The sequence below is a fragment of the Juglans regia genome, chromosome 5 (assembly GCF_001411555.2).
Source record: "Juglans regia cultivar Chandler chromosome 5, Walnut 2.0, whole genome shotgun sequence".
Taxonomy (NCBI): Eukaryota; Viridiplantae; Streptophyta; class Magnoliopsida; order Fagales; family Juglandaceae; genus Juglans; species Juglans regia.
The window spans coordinates 4,194,017-4,209,701 of NC_049905.1; the positions used below are offsets into that span (position 1 = coordinate 4,194,017).

Sequence of the window (15,685 nt, forward strand, 5' to 3'; positions counted from 1 at the left end):
AGCTAGGTTTTTTTTTTTTTTTGGGGGGGGGGGGGGTTGGGGTCAAAGATAAAGATAAATTAGATGCACAGAAAATACCTAACATGCCTGCCTGCAGCCTGCGTCCAAATTAAGCCCCAAGCTGGAAAGAAATTAGAGGGTATCACCTAACATGAAACAGCTCATGATTGCATATACTACATTGATTGGGAACTCTCTCATCCTGCCAGCCCAATTTTACTTCTACTGTTTGTATTTACAGCTTCTTTCCAAGTCCATAGATTCATAAATCTTTCAGGAGTAGGCCGTACCATGAAAATGATCCTTTTGCTGATTGCTTAATTTAGAGTCCAAAAGCTTATACCCCAAGGAAGAACCAATGCCTAGCAACAAATTTGGTGAATTTGTATATCATTTTTAAAAATAATTAATGCTTATCTGATCTGCATGCACATGCCAGAAATATATTTTAAAGCTTAGTTGTTATTTTATTCTGGTTTTCTATCCCATTTCTTTCTGTTTATTTGTTTTATACATCCTTTTACATTTGTTTTACATTGGACAATGCTGAAGTATATACATTATTTTTTATGTTTAAAACAGATGGAAGGTAGTTTTAGTGGTAGTGTTGGTGGATCAGCGCCTATTTCATTGGATCAGCGCCTATTTCTTCAATTAAGAAATAGCATTTTTTTTTTTTTTGGTGAAGAATATAATATATCATGAAGAAATCGAAGGGCCTCTTTCTATATATATGGATTTCTCGCTACAATAATTTCAAACTAACAAATGTGTTCCTTCATTATGTGATATAGAAATGGCTAATCTAAGCAACTTGGAGGTCTTGATCTTGCGAGATAACCAACTTACTGGAAGATTACCAATCCAAGGTAATAACTGATCCATTAATATCATTACCGATTTGTGCTCATTACTCCACATTATAGAATTGCTGGACTAGAAAATTGTATATTTTTTTTACCATAAAAAGAGTTTGTTATGTCAAATTAAAAGGTGGACTATCTTATGCAACAGTTTTACTAAAAGCTATATTTTGATTAAAGGGTTGATTCTTTTCCCCCCATCCAGTGCATTTGTTCATGACTAATGTGGGAACCTTCCATGCTTGGATATTTGTTACCTTCTCAACAAAATTATATCACATGTTCTTGTACTCCATCTCTCATGTCTGATCATATCATTTCAGAATTGGAACTGTATTTGGTCATCTTGCGCCTTTACCAAATGGGCCTTCGGCTGATGATCCTATACTTGCACTTCTCACGGTTTTTTGGCCCATGCTGGAGAAACTTTTTATGTCCGGACACATGGAAAATGGTAGTTTATCTACAGCAGCTTGTCGGGCTCTTTCACAAGCAATTCAATCTTCTGGTATGAGTAAAGATCTGTAACTGAGTTGTTCTTGACAGGTCATGAGACCTTCTCTCCACAAAATATATAAATAATGCTTCATTTTGTTTGATTTGCAGGCCAGCACTTTGTGACGGTACTGCCCAAAGTACTCGATTGCCTTTCTACAAATTTTTTGTTATTCCAAAGTCATGAATGCTATGTCAGAACAGGTAAGGTGTTTGATTTATGATAACATGCAGTCTGCTTTTGGAATTAAAATGACTTATCTGCTTCGACACAAATATCTGACCATAAATGATGTGCCACTAGGTTAATTTATAGTTCAGAGGACAATGGGAACCGCGGTGTCAGTCTGTTTGAAGAAGCAACTTGAATCCTGACAAATTTCATAGTGGTTTGCCTGAGAACCATATACGCTAGAGTTCCACATTGCTCAGAAATCGATCTATAGAAGCATGATTCCCTAACTCCTATTAGGCGCTGCCGATAATTATGATCCTTCTGTGTTTCCTGGTTTCATTGGGAGTATTTCTCCATATATTGGGGCACTATCTTCAGCGAAGGCTATATCGTCATCTGACAATGATTTCAATGGAGATTTCCCAACTCAAGGTGAGTATGAAAAACAAATTAATCACCCATCTTCAATTAATTCATTAGGATTGAATGCGAGAACAAGTTAAAGATAGGCGCTAATGGTTGCATGATTTAGCTATTTTCATTGGTTTCCATTGGAAAACGTAGCAATTTACCATTCACTTTTCTGATTTCAATAAGAAGCTTCTGAATTTCTGTGCATGGAACTCTAAGAAGATCCTAGTAATTCAATTCCCTCATTTGTTCTAATAATCCTAACAGTAACTCATATATGCACAGGTTTTTAACAAAGATATAGACAAAGACACAGTTGTCTTGCTTGCAGCCAGAGCAGCAAGACAGGAAAATCAAGATGCTATTGATGCAGCCATCACTAACATGCTTGCTGATCCAAAGGGAATATGGGTTGCATTTGGTCTATTTTGTAAATTTATTTCTTTTGTTCTTTGTAAATTTATATTTTAGTTTAATTAGTTGTGATGTATTATTTTTTCTTTTGTTTTTTGTAAATTTATGTCTTGCATTGTGATGTAACAACAATATTATTTGTTTTACACTTTTATTTATTTTGCTTTTTTATTTATTTTGTTTGTTAATTTATTATCAGAATTAAAAAAAAAACTAAGTGCTATAAAAATATTTTTTTAAGTTTTAAAGTCTTTTTTAAAAAAAATAATAATAAACCCGGATTAAATCCGGTTATAATCCGGATCCGGATGAACACCCCTAATGATAAGATAAGATGTGATGTTTCAGTTTATACTATGCCAAATGAATTTTGATTATGAATATGACTAAAATATTCTTCTTAGTAAAAATGTGGATCCCATAAAAAAAAAAATAAATAAATTTTCACACTTTCTCATGATGAAATCTACACCACACTTATTTTTTTTTATTTCTCTTAAATTAATTGAGTTTTTTTACTAATCATATATATACTACATATTTGATAAGTGAAAAAAAAATTAAAAATAAAAAATCATGTTTGTAATGTGGTTAAAAAATAAATTGGGCTTAATACGAGGTTGGCATACAAAAGATGCTAGCAAGCCCAGTCCTTTATTTTGTAAATTTTTCTACATTTGCAATCATCATGTTATCGATCCATATCAATGTTTCTGCAATACACGACTCAATCGGCTCCTCATGATCTTCCCCAAGGATGGGGTTGGCAACACTATTCACAGTGGAATTTCCAGACACCCTATGCCCTTGGAGGCCGTGCTGCATGCCTGCCTGCCTCCAAAAGACATGGATCGAGCTGGTCCAAGAGACTACATTAATATTAATGCATGATGAAGAAATACGTCGCAGGCAAGCACAGGCCAAAGAGGCATATATACGAATACGATGAAGATGAGGATCATATGCATGCCTGCAGCCTGCAGCCTGCAGGTGTGTTGTATGCATGGTGCTCATGAGACTCATTTATCATGATGAATGAATGAGTTGATCAGACTGCGCTCCCTTCCACGCTGAGTTTTGTTTTTCCCAACTTCAAATCAAAACGGCATGCAAATCTGTGGCAGGAATGTTTTAAACATAAAAAACGGGAAATTAATGGGTTTCAAAGAACTTGTCGCACCTTAAAATTAACATGATCATTTGAGAGATCATGACTCCGAAGATCATCATTAATTAAAACCAAATTCCAAGGACACTAGTTCATGATTTGCCACCCGATAGCTAGGCTGCATAGGCCTGCTCGTTCGTTCCAACATCTGCAATGGTTCTGTACGTGTTGGCCGGCGCAGAAGAATTAACACTACCTAATTAAACATAAAAAATGATAAACACACGTCAATTTTTATAATATTCTATACAATAATATTTTAAAAAGAATGTAATTTACAAAAGTAACATCATTTTATCAAAATATTTTTATTTTATAATATGTATTATAAAATATATTGTGAAATATATTATGTGAGTATCATTAATTATATACTCATTAAACATAAAGAGCTAGTTCTCTACTTAATTGCCTATTGAGAAATGATTTGTAAAAATTTTAAATAGATAAGTCTCGTATAATTTTGTGTAAAAATATGAATCTTATTTTAAAAAAGTATAAAAAAATTATTTTTTTAGTAGTACTCATTTTTTATAACAGTCTTGCACGAAATTTGTCTATTTAAAACTTGTACTTAACATTACTCAATATTATTATTTGTTTCTTTTGAACTGTATATTAATATATATATATATGAGAAATGCTACATACATAATGAGAGTATACAAAAATAAACCCACAAATTAATGTGGCTCAATGTAATCCGTTAGATCTATTTTATAATAAAATTAACTTTACAATTTGACGTACTATATCAAGTCACATCAGTTTGTGAGTTTATTTTTCTGTAATCTCTTTATGGCTAAAGTATTCCCCTCTGATCTCTCTCTATATATATCTTCAATTTTAGTAAAATTAAATATTTTTTTAGCTAGAAAAAAAAAAGTCATGAGATCATGTGGACGAAAAGATACAAAAATGATGGTCATTGGTACTGCTGTTGCTGCACTACTGGAAGCAACTATATATATTTCTTTTGCAAAATGAAAGAAAAAGAAAAAGAAAGGAAAGAGATCACTAAAATATTGCAACTTGTAATCGAAACTAGAACATGTTTAATTTAGCATTGCAACTTGTGATAAAAAAATAGGACATGAATTAATACCACTTGTATCAACAGCATCAAATTAATTAGAACATCATGTCAAAATAATTATTTATAAAAAGTTTATACCATAGATCTGATCTATAAACCAAACTATATATAGGTCAAAATATCAAGAACTAGGATGATTGATGAACACCCACTCAATCATTATTGGAAGAAAGTAAGTAAGAATATTGTCTGTTAATATAATACTAATAGATTAAAAAATGGCTTACAAAAAAAGATTCAAAAGTCATCCACCATATATTAATTGTCACGCCCTACTATTATTAATAGAGATTGAGGCAATTTTTAGAAGAGTAGTGCTATTTGAAGATTTTTATTCTGGAACACACACCATTCACATGATATAATTTAATTTTTAAATTTCAAATTTTAAAATTTATTTTTTAAATTAAATTATGTCATATTGATCATGTGGTATTGTAGTGCCGGCTTCGAATAAAATTATTCTTTTTCTAATCTGTCATGAAAAAACAAAGTCCATGCACTCTATCCATGAATCCTCGCGGGGATCAAATAGATTATAATAATTATTTTAGAATCCGGGTGAGTTTTTCTTAAGCAAAATGTTGTTGATCGTCTGCGATGACAAGTAAACAACGTCTCTTCGTACTGACGAACAATTAATTGGAGGGTATTTTTTTAATTAATTGTTTTAATTATATTTTCCTGAGGGATGTATGTTGAGAGCAACGTGATATATATAAACCGTTGACAATCCTTATACATATATATATATATATATTATATATAACAAGTATATATATGAGATTAAGGGAGCAGACAGTGACCGGACGGCAACTTCCCAAGCTTGCAATTAGATATGTCTTGTTCATGTTTTGATCTTTATATTCTTAATTTGTCAAACTCTTGAAATACAGCTTAATTCGGTGTAGCTCATGATCATATTCTTCTCTCTATTTCTCTGATCCAATATTCATACAACAAAGAAAATCAAAGTTTTTTGGGTCTCTGATCTGAACATTATTTCAACCACCAAAAATTAAGATCAGGATCATGATGAACTCCATGGATGGCTTTGCTTATAGCTTGGGACTCTCCCTTGTCGTGATTGGGGTTTTCATAACGATGACCGTGGCATCTTACTACTGCACCCGCAGGCATTCAGGCCATGAACCTGAAGGTTCTACCAACGGCAACTCCATTACAAGCACCGAAGAAGAAGACTCCGCCGTTGATATTGAGGTCGGCATCGACGAAGCCGCTCTCCGGAGCAACCCGATGTTCCTTTACTGCAAAGCCAAGCTCCACAAAGGTGATGATCATCACTCAACTGCTTCCTGCTGCTACATATGCTTGGCAGATTATGGGGATGCCGATATGCTTAGGCTGTTGCCGGATTGTGGCCATCTTTTCCATGGGAAGTGTGTGGATCCTTGGTTACGGCTGCATCCTACTTGTCCCGTCTGCCGGAGCTCGCCAGCCCCAACTCCTCCAGCGAAGACTCCTCTCTCTAATGATCAGGTAGCTCCCAGCTTGGCAGTAGGACGAGATATTTGATCAGATGGAGGCTCAAATTATAAGTTATACATGAGGTTTGAAGCTAGAGATCATATATATTTTTTCCTCTTTTTTTTTTCTTCGAATTAATTAATTCTTACCCTAACTTTGGCATGATGTTTTTTAATTTTTATAGTGAGTAGTGTTACAGTCATAAATAGATTACACAAAAATAATTTTATAAATTAATATGATTTCATGTGATTCGTCATACTATTTTATAATAAAAATAATTTTACAATCTGATAAACTCCATCAAATCATATTAATTTATGAGATTATTTTTATATAACCACTTTCTTTATAGAGTATTTTACTTTTGATTTCCTTCTTGTTATAATTAGAAACTACATGCAGCGCTACAAAAATTAATATTGATTTTGATGTGTTTTGTAAAGTACAAGATAAATCATAGGACTTATATTAAAAAAAAAAAAAGAAGATAAATAATAGGAAATCATGACAACCTTAATTATTTTCGGCTGATTTCTTGTTCTTTAATTGGTATGTACGTACGTATGAGAACATGATACACTGCAAATATATATATGATTAAGTAGTACTAGCCCATTGAAACTAATATACAATCCAAAAAGAATGTATTTTCTTATAATTATAAACAACAAAGTACTTTGATATCTACATACACATACATATAGACATGTATACAAGCATCATCGTCATTTCATAGATCAATATCCCCAACGTAGAATTTCTGGTTCCGCCATTGCCCTTTTGCAGGCCCACTACAAAAAAACAGCTGACAAACATATTCATTTTAACAGAAAATAACTAGTAACAAATAAGTAACTTTCTTATAATATATAGAGAATAATTTCCGGTAAACATAGGTCATCACATGAGTATAAGTAAAGTTATATGCTAGCTAGCTTTCATGATGAGTATATGGTATTAATGCTTGTGATATTGTTTTTTAAAGGCTAAAAATTAAGGCGATTCTTGTCTTCCAAGCATATAATATGGGATTAAATACGACTTTAATTAACATATATTGCGGCCTATATAATATGTATAGTCGAGATGGCATGCATGCATGCATGGTGTGGTCCATTGGTCCCTCAACGGTTTTTGGCATATATATATATATATATATATATATATATTGTAATATTAATATACACACATATATATACTAGTAGTGGGGCAACGTGCGAGACATGTTTGCCCGGTTGAATTAAAAATAAGTTGTTATAAAATATAAATAGGCTCTATATAACAAAAAAAAAAAAAAATTGTAATGATAGGCTAAAGAAAGATAATAATCTCATTCCAGTTATAAACAATTGAGCCAAACACTAATAAATTTAAACAAACCATTCGTTTAAGCAATTTTGAGAAATAAAGCATGTTTGCCAGGAATTCAAATTACAGTTTCTTCCTTAAACAAAAAAATATCATGGAATTGTTTTCTTGGTCATTGAGATGGTGGTTACAAAGTTTTGGGAGTTATGCATGTAGAGGTCATGCGGTGTCTTCATTCACGGCATTTATCGAGAGAACATTGAGGGTAGGTTTGGGAGGTAAGATGAGAATTTTGTGTTTTATTTTAGTGTTTAAAATATTATGTTTTAGTATTATTATTGTATTGTGATTTGAAAAAGTTGAATTGTTTATTATATTTTGTTTGGAGATTTGAAAAAAGTGTAATGATGAGATGAGATGAGATGAGAATTTTGTGTCTCATCCCACCCTCCAAACCTGCCCTGAATCTTTTGTGGTGCTGCTTCACGAGTTGATCCACCTTTGTGCCTAGCTGTATGATCCATTATTTTTCTGAACACAATATTGCGATGTGTTGGAGATACGGTAAATGTTTCTGCATGAAATGAATTTGGAGTTTAAGTATGGTTATTAAAGATTTATGAGCATATAAATATAGAAATATACATAGCGTTTTGGGGTCTTTAGTTAAGCTATGCGTTTTGTTTAAGTTGTTCGTTTTGGGGACCTTTGTCTATCATTTAGTGATTGTTACTTTTTCAGTCATTTTATCACAATCATTATTTCTGTTATGGGTTATGTTGTATGAACTATGAGGGGTATATGGGAGAGCAGAAAGGGAAAGTAGAACGAATCTGGAAATTGTCAAGGTTTATGAAGTATGTAAGGAGTTTGGAATCCCTCGAAACATTTATTTTTATTAATAGAATTTGAGACTCTCTTTATCATTTTCTCAAACACCTCATAGCCATCTATGATTTCCATTACAACATCCATCGTTAAATTTCCGTTCTCTTTCCTAGTTACATCACAATAATTTACAACAGGGTTCATAACACCCACAGAGTGAAAATAAATAGAATCGACAAAAACCATACCCACACAGCACCGACACAAGAATGAAGAAGAGAAACTGAGATACATGATTGCGACTGGAAGCTCCTCTTTGACGTTTCACCTCCAAAATCCCTCGGATGGATAGCCAAGACCAAGAATCGAGAACTTAGGCCTCCAACGCTCCCATCAAGCAACCAAAACATCTCCTCACCCTGACAATACATCACACCATGCATCACACTGTAGATGAATCAAATGTGTAGAAGCCAATGGATGAGAAGCCGATTTTGTCCTCAAATGATCGAATAAAGGAATGAGAAAAAGTGAACTGAACAGATACTCAGACATAGACAAAAACTCAAATCACTACACTCAGTCGAACAGGGGCAAAAATGTAAACATAAAAATCAATACACTCGACCAACCAGAGGGACAAAAAAGGAAAACTCACTCGGTCAGGCAAGATGACATGACACTATAGAGACCAAGAACATAGCAGTCAGGGGTACAAATGTAATTACACTCAATTACAGCGGAGCATAAGCAAAACAAAAAATGTCAAACAAAACTATTGGTTATTTCTGTTCATATGCCAATAGAGGCTTTTATAGTATAAGAGAGAGATATATATATATATTTATATATATATATATATGCATTCTTTCTTAAGGCTTTTAATACGCGCGTAATCAATCACATAATGGAGTACGTAAAAAAATATGCAAAAATGACTAACGTAAAGTTTTATTCTTTGATTACTTTTTAGCTCTTAAAAGCGTGCTTCGATCCACCGTTTGGCATGCAGCTGGTTTGCATAAACAATGGATCAGAAGGCGGAATGTATCCGGCAATATTCTAGTACTGCAGCTAGCTAGGCTTAATTAAAGATCATAATGAAATATTATTTATATACAAAACGTTGCAACTTGGAAGCTCGTTTGACTATAGATACAGCCACTAACCTAAAAGAATTATTTTTAAGAAAATAATTAAAAAAAAAAAAGATCTTTTGAAAAGGGTTTTGATTTCTTATCATCCACGCTAGTGAGGGTGACTAGCTAGTCTCTCCAATCCATGAATTAAATACGCTCTGCATGGCCACTAGCTTGGTATGATCTGATAAATTATAAAATGACAAGAGAATTTACTAATTAAATTAAATTACACACATATATCTACCTATACTTAAAAGCCGCAATAATATTATTATTTATTACTGTTCATCGTAAACAGTAAATCTAAATCAACCGTTTTTTTTTAAATCTTATTACTGTTCATCGACATGAACAGTAATAAACAATTTTTTTTTTTAATCCGTGTGAATGCCAATGTGCGACGTAATACCGCAATCGTGCGTAGGGAATGAGAGAAAGGAAAAAGAAAAAATAGAAAAAATATTGATTTTTGAGTTTTAAATGATCAATAAAGAAGTTATTTTTTTTTTCTTCGCATGTTTTTTTCGCATATCCTATTACTGTTTATTATATCATACACTAAAAATTAACTTTAATTTATAAAATACTAATTTTTTATCATTAAATAAATGATGAAATTTTACTGTACATTTTTAAGAGAAAAAAACTATCTAATTAATTTGAATTTTTAATATAATTTAAATTTCATAATAAATGATGAATATAAATAAATAATAATTTTATTCTTATACATTAGACTATTTTAATATTTGAAATTATACTTTATTTTTTTCTTCAATTTGACAGATGTGGCAAACGTGCTTTTTTTTATCAATTAGAAAATCTTACACCATACAGGATTTTACACAAGTACCACTAATTTCAAAATAACCAAGCCATTTATAAAATACTAATATTTCATCATTAAATAAATAATAAAATTTTGTTAAATATTTTTAAAAAAGTATAACTATATAAATAATTAGAGTTTTAACATAATTTAAATATGATAATATTCTTAATTAACTAAAGAGAACTGCTACAACTAATAAAAAAGTAACCTGAAAATATGTCATGAATGTGTATTTCATTTTTTTATTTTTCTTTTCTTTTTTTCATGTATTTTTTTAATCATCATAAACATTTTTAAAAAAATAAAAAATTTACAACATCATTGGGTCATGAGGGAATTGACAATCTATCTCTTCCCAAACAAAATTATTGAGTTCGAGGAAGAGATTAATAGATTCTTAGGTTTTCATAAACTTTTATATATTTTTTAAAATATTATTTAAATATAAAATATTTTTTAATTTATTAATCTAATCATTACAATTTTCTTAAATATAAATTTTTTAAATTTTAAAACAAAAACTATATTAAAAAATTATATTCCAATAATATTTTAACTTTTATAATATTTTTATTTTAACTTTTTTTCTCTCATTTTCTAAAATCAAATAAAACATCTTAATCCAAATAATTTTATATATTACTATTCACAAACCATGTCACTACTATTAATACATCGATCCAAATCATATCTAAGGATATGATGTCTACGTGTGTTGTTTTTTGAAGGATAAGGCTGCTGTTGGTACATTAAAATTTTTAAGATTTAAATCCAACATTTCATTTTACCACTTCTCATTTTTTTTCTTCGGTTGGATTGCTTCGATTTATGCAATGAAGTACTATCACTATCACAAAAATTATCCACATCTCTTTTCACTTGTTAGGTGCAGAAATTGAGTTCATAAAAAATTCTCTATATACTATTTATTTTACTTATGATTACGTTTTTTTTTTAACCCAAAACATATTTATATTTTACAAAATAATTTGTTTTTCAACCGGGCAAATGTGCCTCGCACATTGCCCAACCGCTAGTATATATATATATATATATATATATATCCATATTATATTATATATATAACATATAACACCCTAGTTACATGCCACACAGCAAATAAAAAAAAGGTCGAGTTTTGCTATGTATAAGTAAGTTTGCAAACCAATCTACGTATTAATATTGTTGTCATCATATTCTAAATTTAAATTAGTACTGTTTTTAATAAAATCTATTTTCTGACCAATCATATTGAATGAATACGCATATTAGTGCGTAAAATCGCTTACAATTAGATTTTTTCAAAAACGTCCATTTCAATTCTCATCACATTGTTGGCTTGGGATTGGATGATGATTGGATCTCCTCAAGGGATCAGCATTTTCAATAACCTTATTGATTTGCTCGATTCTCATCTCTGCACACTACAAGAAATCTAGCATTTTTCAGCGCTCAAAATCGTTGCAAATACATTTCGGAATCGTTGCATTTGATCAATTTTGGCGATTTATAAATCACTGCAGGTTTGCCGCAATCCTAAAGCCATTTTTGATCAAGTACCTTCAGTACTACTCATGATTCCTTTCTTGACAATTGGACATGCAATTTCTTTCTTTGATTAATTGTTTTTTTTAAAAAGAATGTATATGATTTACGGGCTTTAAAACTATAAATATCATCTCTCAAAATAAAAACTTAGCATGACAAAAAAAGGTTGTGAGCTATCAAGTGATCATGTTGAATCAAGTGGGCGCTTAGATGAAAATAAAGTGATTCTTCATTTGGTTTATAAACTCATCTAAATTTATTATTATAATTTTTTTAAATTTTAACATAAAATATAATAAATAATTTAACTTTTTTAAATTTTAAAATAATAATAATATTAAAAAATAATATTCTAATAATATTTTATCATCTCAATTCAACTCAATTCAATTTAACTCAATTCAATATTCAATTACATTGTGGGCATATTATATGCAGCTGATCAAGATCAATATCATTGACAAACCAATACCCTGTACACATTACTCTCTTGTGACTTAAATTCTTATCCAATTATAAATAATTGATAATCTTTTCAGGATTTAACTTTTTTTCTTCTAGTATTTCTTCAACTTTTTTTCTCAAATCTTGTGGAAATTTGAGAAAGTTATTTTGAAATTTAAAAAAGTTGAATTATTTATTATATTTTATGTAGGAATTTAAAAAAGTTATAATGATGAGATGAGATGAGTTGAGATGGATTGAGATAATTATGAATACAAACGAGGCCTTAGTGTTTGATAGAGAGATCCTGAAATATACGTTTGACCTGATATGTGGTTTCGTTTGAAACTTAGACTGATAAATGTAATTTTAACATCCAATACTTAATTTTAAAATTTTAAAATTTATTTCATTTTAAAAAATATATATATATATATATAAGATTTATAATTTTTTTTAACTCAACATCTCTTTATATGTAGGATTCATAATTTTTTTTTTTAAATTTTATAAATATATCTAAACTCATCTTAAATAAATTTCATAAAACTCAATTCACTTTTTTAACTAACTATTATTTATATAAAACTCAACTCATTTCAGCTAAACTCAACTTCCAAACCGGCTGAAGTGACAAATTCTAATTTGGAGATGTACTTAAATGGCGATGCTGAGAACAAACAAACACTAAACCATGTATAAAAGCTTCCCTTGACCCTCTTCCCCATAATTAATAATATTCTCACCGGCGACCGGTTGGCCTCACATTCTTTATTCGAGGAAGATCATGATCAAGGTCAGCAGCGGCGTGCAATATGGTACTGATGCCGGCGATGGTATCATGAGTGGGTTTACCTATGGAATCATCTTCTTTGTTGGAGTGTTTCTTCTCATCCTGCTCATCACTTTTGCTTGCACTCTCTTGAAACTCCCCGACATCCCGCCGCCACCTCACCGGAGCAGTGCTTCCGCCGCAGACCATGATCAGGCCGATCCCATAAACATCGGACCAGGTCTCCATGAATCCACTGTCGGCAGCTACCCAAAGCTCCTCTACTCTGAAACAACCCAGAAGGGTGCCTCTGCAGATTCTTCCTGCGCCATCTGCTTAGTGGAGTACAAAGAAAAGGACATGCTCCGGCTGTTACCTGATTGTGAGCATCTCTTCCATCTGAGCTGCATCGACCCCTGGATGAGGCAGCATCCGACATGTCCGATATGTCGGAGGAACATATCGGAGCCTCGGACATGTCGGATATGTCCACAAACGAGTATTGATCTTATCCCCGTGGTGGACCCCTTGGCAACGAGGCAAGATATATATTAGAATTATCGATCGATCAGTGAGTTTGTATGTTTTTACTGAATTGAGATTAAAATTAAAAATTAAATAAAATATTATTAAAATTTATTTTTATTTTAAAATTTGAAAAAGTTAAATTATTTATTTTATTTTATATAAAAATTTAAAAATATTGTAATGATTAGATAAGATGAAATAAAATGAATTAAAATAAATTGTGAAAATAAACGAGACTAGATCCATTTGGATGATGAATTGAGATGAAAGTTGAATAAAATATTATTAAAATATTATTTTTTAATATCATTATTATTTTATAATTTAAAAAAATTAAATTATTTATTATATTTTATATAAAAATTATAATAATTCGATAAAATAATTAAAATCCAGTCAGAATCAAATTGGGCCTAATAAAGTTTTTGTGCAATATTTGAGGCATCCTGATGATGGGATTAAATATATGTTGGTGTAACTTTCTGACCTTTTGTGATTACTTCTTAGTTTTTCGGGACAAGTTTTGTACAAATGGATAGGGTGAAAGAATTTTTTTTTTTTTTTAATTTTATTAATGTCATCAGACAATTAGAACAACTTTGGAGTAGAAATGGGAAGGTTAATATATATCAGATTGAAGATTGCATTTTTATGATCTAATTGCAAGCAGGTGAAGTAAGACAGAAATTAAAGAAATGAAAACAAATGTTTCATTTGATCCATAAAAGGAAATTAGGACATGTTTTATTGACTCGTTTGTTTTTAAATATAAAATGAGATGAGATTTTTTGAGATGTGTATAAATAGTATTGAGATATGTTGAATATAGATGATATAAGATAAAATTATGTTTGTTTATAGAGATGAGATGAGATTAGTTTGACTTTTTTATGAAGTATTTATGGTTGTGGGATCCATAGATTTTGTTTTTGCTTTTTCTTGAGCTGTGTTGAGTTGAGTTGCGTTTTGTTTTTTTATTTTTCCTAACATTTCGGCATTTTCCGTTTACCACTTGCATTTTGTTTTGTTTTTTTTTTTCCCACACATTTTGGCATTACTGCCACTAGGATCCACTAATATTTACTAATAATATTTACCGTTGAGACCTACTCATAAAAGCTATTTGCTACCGAAAGAAAGAAATGATAGGCTCCACAGATAGCTTTTTCTGTGTATAGCATAATTGATGAATAGTGATAAAATAATGATAGATGAAATGAAATGAAATAGGATAAGATAAAAAATAAGTATTTGTTTTCAAAGAATGTCTGACCATACAAAACTTAAAAAAAATTTAAAATTTTATATTTCATCTCTCAAAACAAATTAGGCCAAATTGGCATGTTTGGACCCTGGTTTTAAAAGAAGTAATTTGGTTTTGAAAAGTCCAACTTCAATAATTTGTTTCTTAACATTTTTAGTTTTTTGGCTTTAGAATTAACAAAAAAGGTAGTCATAGGTCAAAAGCACTAATCAGGGCAAAAAGTAACCATATATTATTTTGAATTTGAAGGAACAGAGCTTGCAACTCATTTGCAGTTGTGGGCACATCAAACCTTAGTCTTGGTTAGTCGAGCCCAATCTGGTTGCATTCCCCAACCTTACAACAGTATTGGCCACCATGTTTTGTTTTGTAGAATTCTACATATACATTTTGCTACAAACAACTCAAACATAACTAGAAATGGTAATATATGACACGATCTATAAATTTAACACGAACTCAATACAAAAATTTTAGGTTTGAGTTTGGTATAAATGAGTTTAGATTAAAATAGATTTACACGTTAAGACACGATTAATAAATGAGTTAATAACGAATCAATTCTTTTAACCAGGAATCAACATGCAATAACCCATTTAAATTTTATTTCAAAGTTAAAATTTCTCAATATTGTTGGGTTGTAATTATATTGGTTTATCAATAGACTTATGTTTTTATTGTTGAAATTGTAATTTTAGACCTATGCTCATATTTGTTATTGTTGAGTTTATAATATTGGTTATATGTTAAAATCTGAAAAAAATATTGATATTTTTTTAAATTTTGTGGCTACTAATAAATATAGATTTTAAATTTTATGTAAAATTATGTTAATCAGACAGTCGAATAGGTTAGGCAAGTTAGTTTAATTTATTTACATAAAACGGGTTGAAACAAGTTGAATGG

At 30.6% G+C, this 15,685-nt stretch overlaps 2 protein-coding genes and 1 long non-coding RNA gene across 3 annotated transcripts; all 3 read left to right on the plus strand.

Annotated features, from left to right (window-relative positions):
- The first annotated feature begins 1,340 nt into the window (after positions 1-1,340).
- On the plus strand, positions 1,341-2,356 carry LOC118348485. The gene is made up of 4 exons (XR_004801555.1): positions 1,341-1,371; positions 1,470-1,562; positions 1,663-1,965; positions 2,230-2,356. It is a non-coding gene; the product is annotated as an uncharacterized LOC118348485 (long non-coding RNA).
- Positions 2,357-5,666: 3,310 nt separating this feature from the next.
- On the plus strand, positions 5,667-6,158 carry LOC109015402 (putative RING-H2 finger protein ATL71). Its single transcript, XM_018997874.2, has one exon. The coding sequence runs from the start codon at positions 5,667-5,669 to the stop codon at positions 6,156-6,158; it is 492 nt and encodes a 163-aa protein (XP_018853419.2).
- Positions 6,159-13,002: 6,844 nt separating this feature from the next.
- On the plus strand, positions 13,003-13,542 carry LOC109020220 (RING-H2 finger protein ATL70-like). Its single transcript, XM_019002642.1, has one exon. The coding sequence runs from the start codon at positions 13,003-13,005 to the stop codon at positions 13,540-13,542; it is 540 nt and encodes a 179-aa protein (XP_018858187.1).
- The last annotated feature ends 2,143 nt before the right edge of the window (positions 13,543-15,685 follow it).

Excerpts from the sequence above, each read along its gene's own strand:
- LOC109020220 (XM_019002642.1), top strand. The coding sequence starts at position 13,003 with ATGATCAAGGTCAGCAGCGGCGTGCAATATGGTACTGATGCCGGCGAT.
- LOC109015402 (XM_018997874.2), top strand. The coding sequence starts at position 5,667 with ATGGATGGCTTTGCTTATAGCTTGGGACTCTCCCTTGTCGTGATTGGG.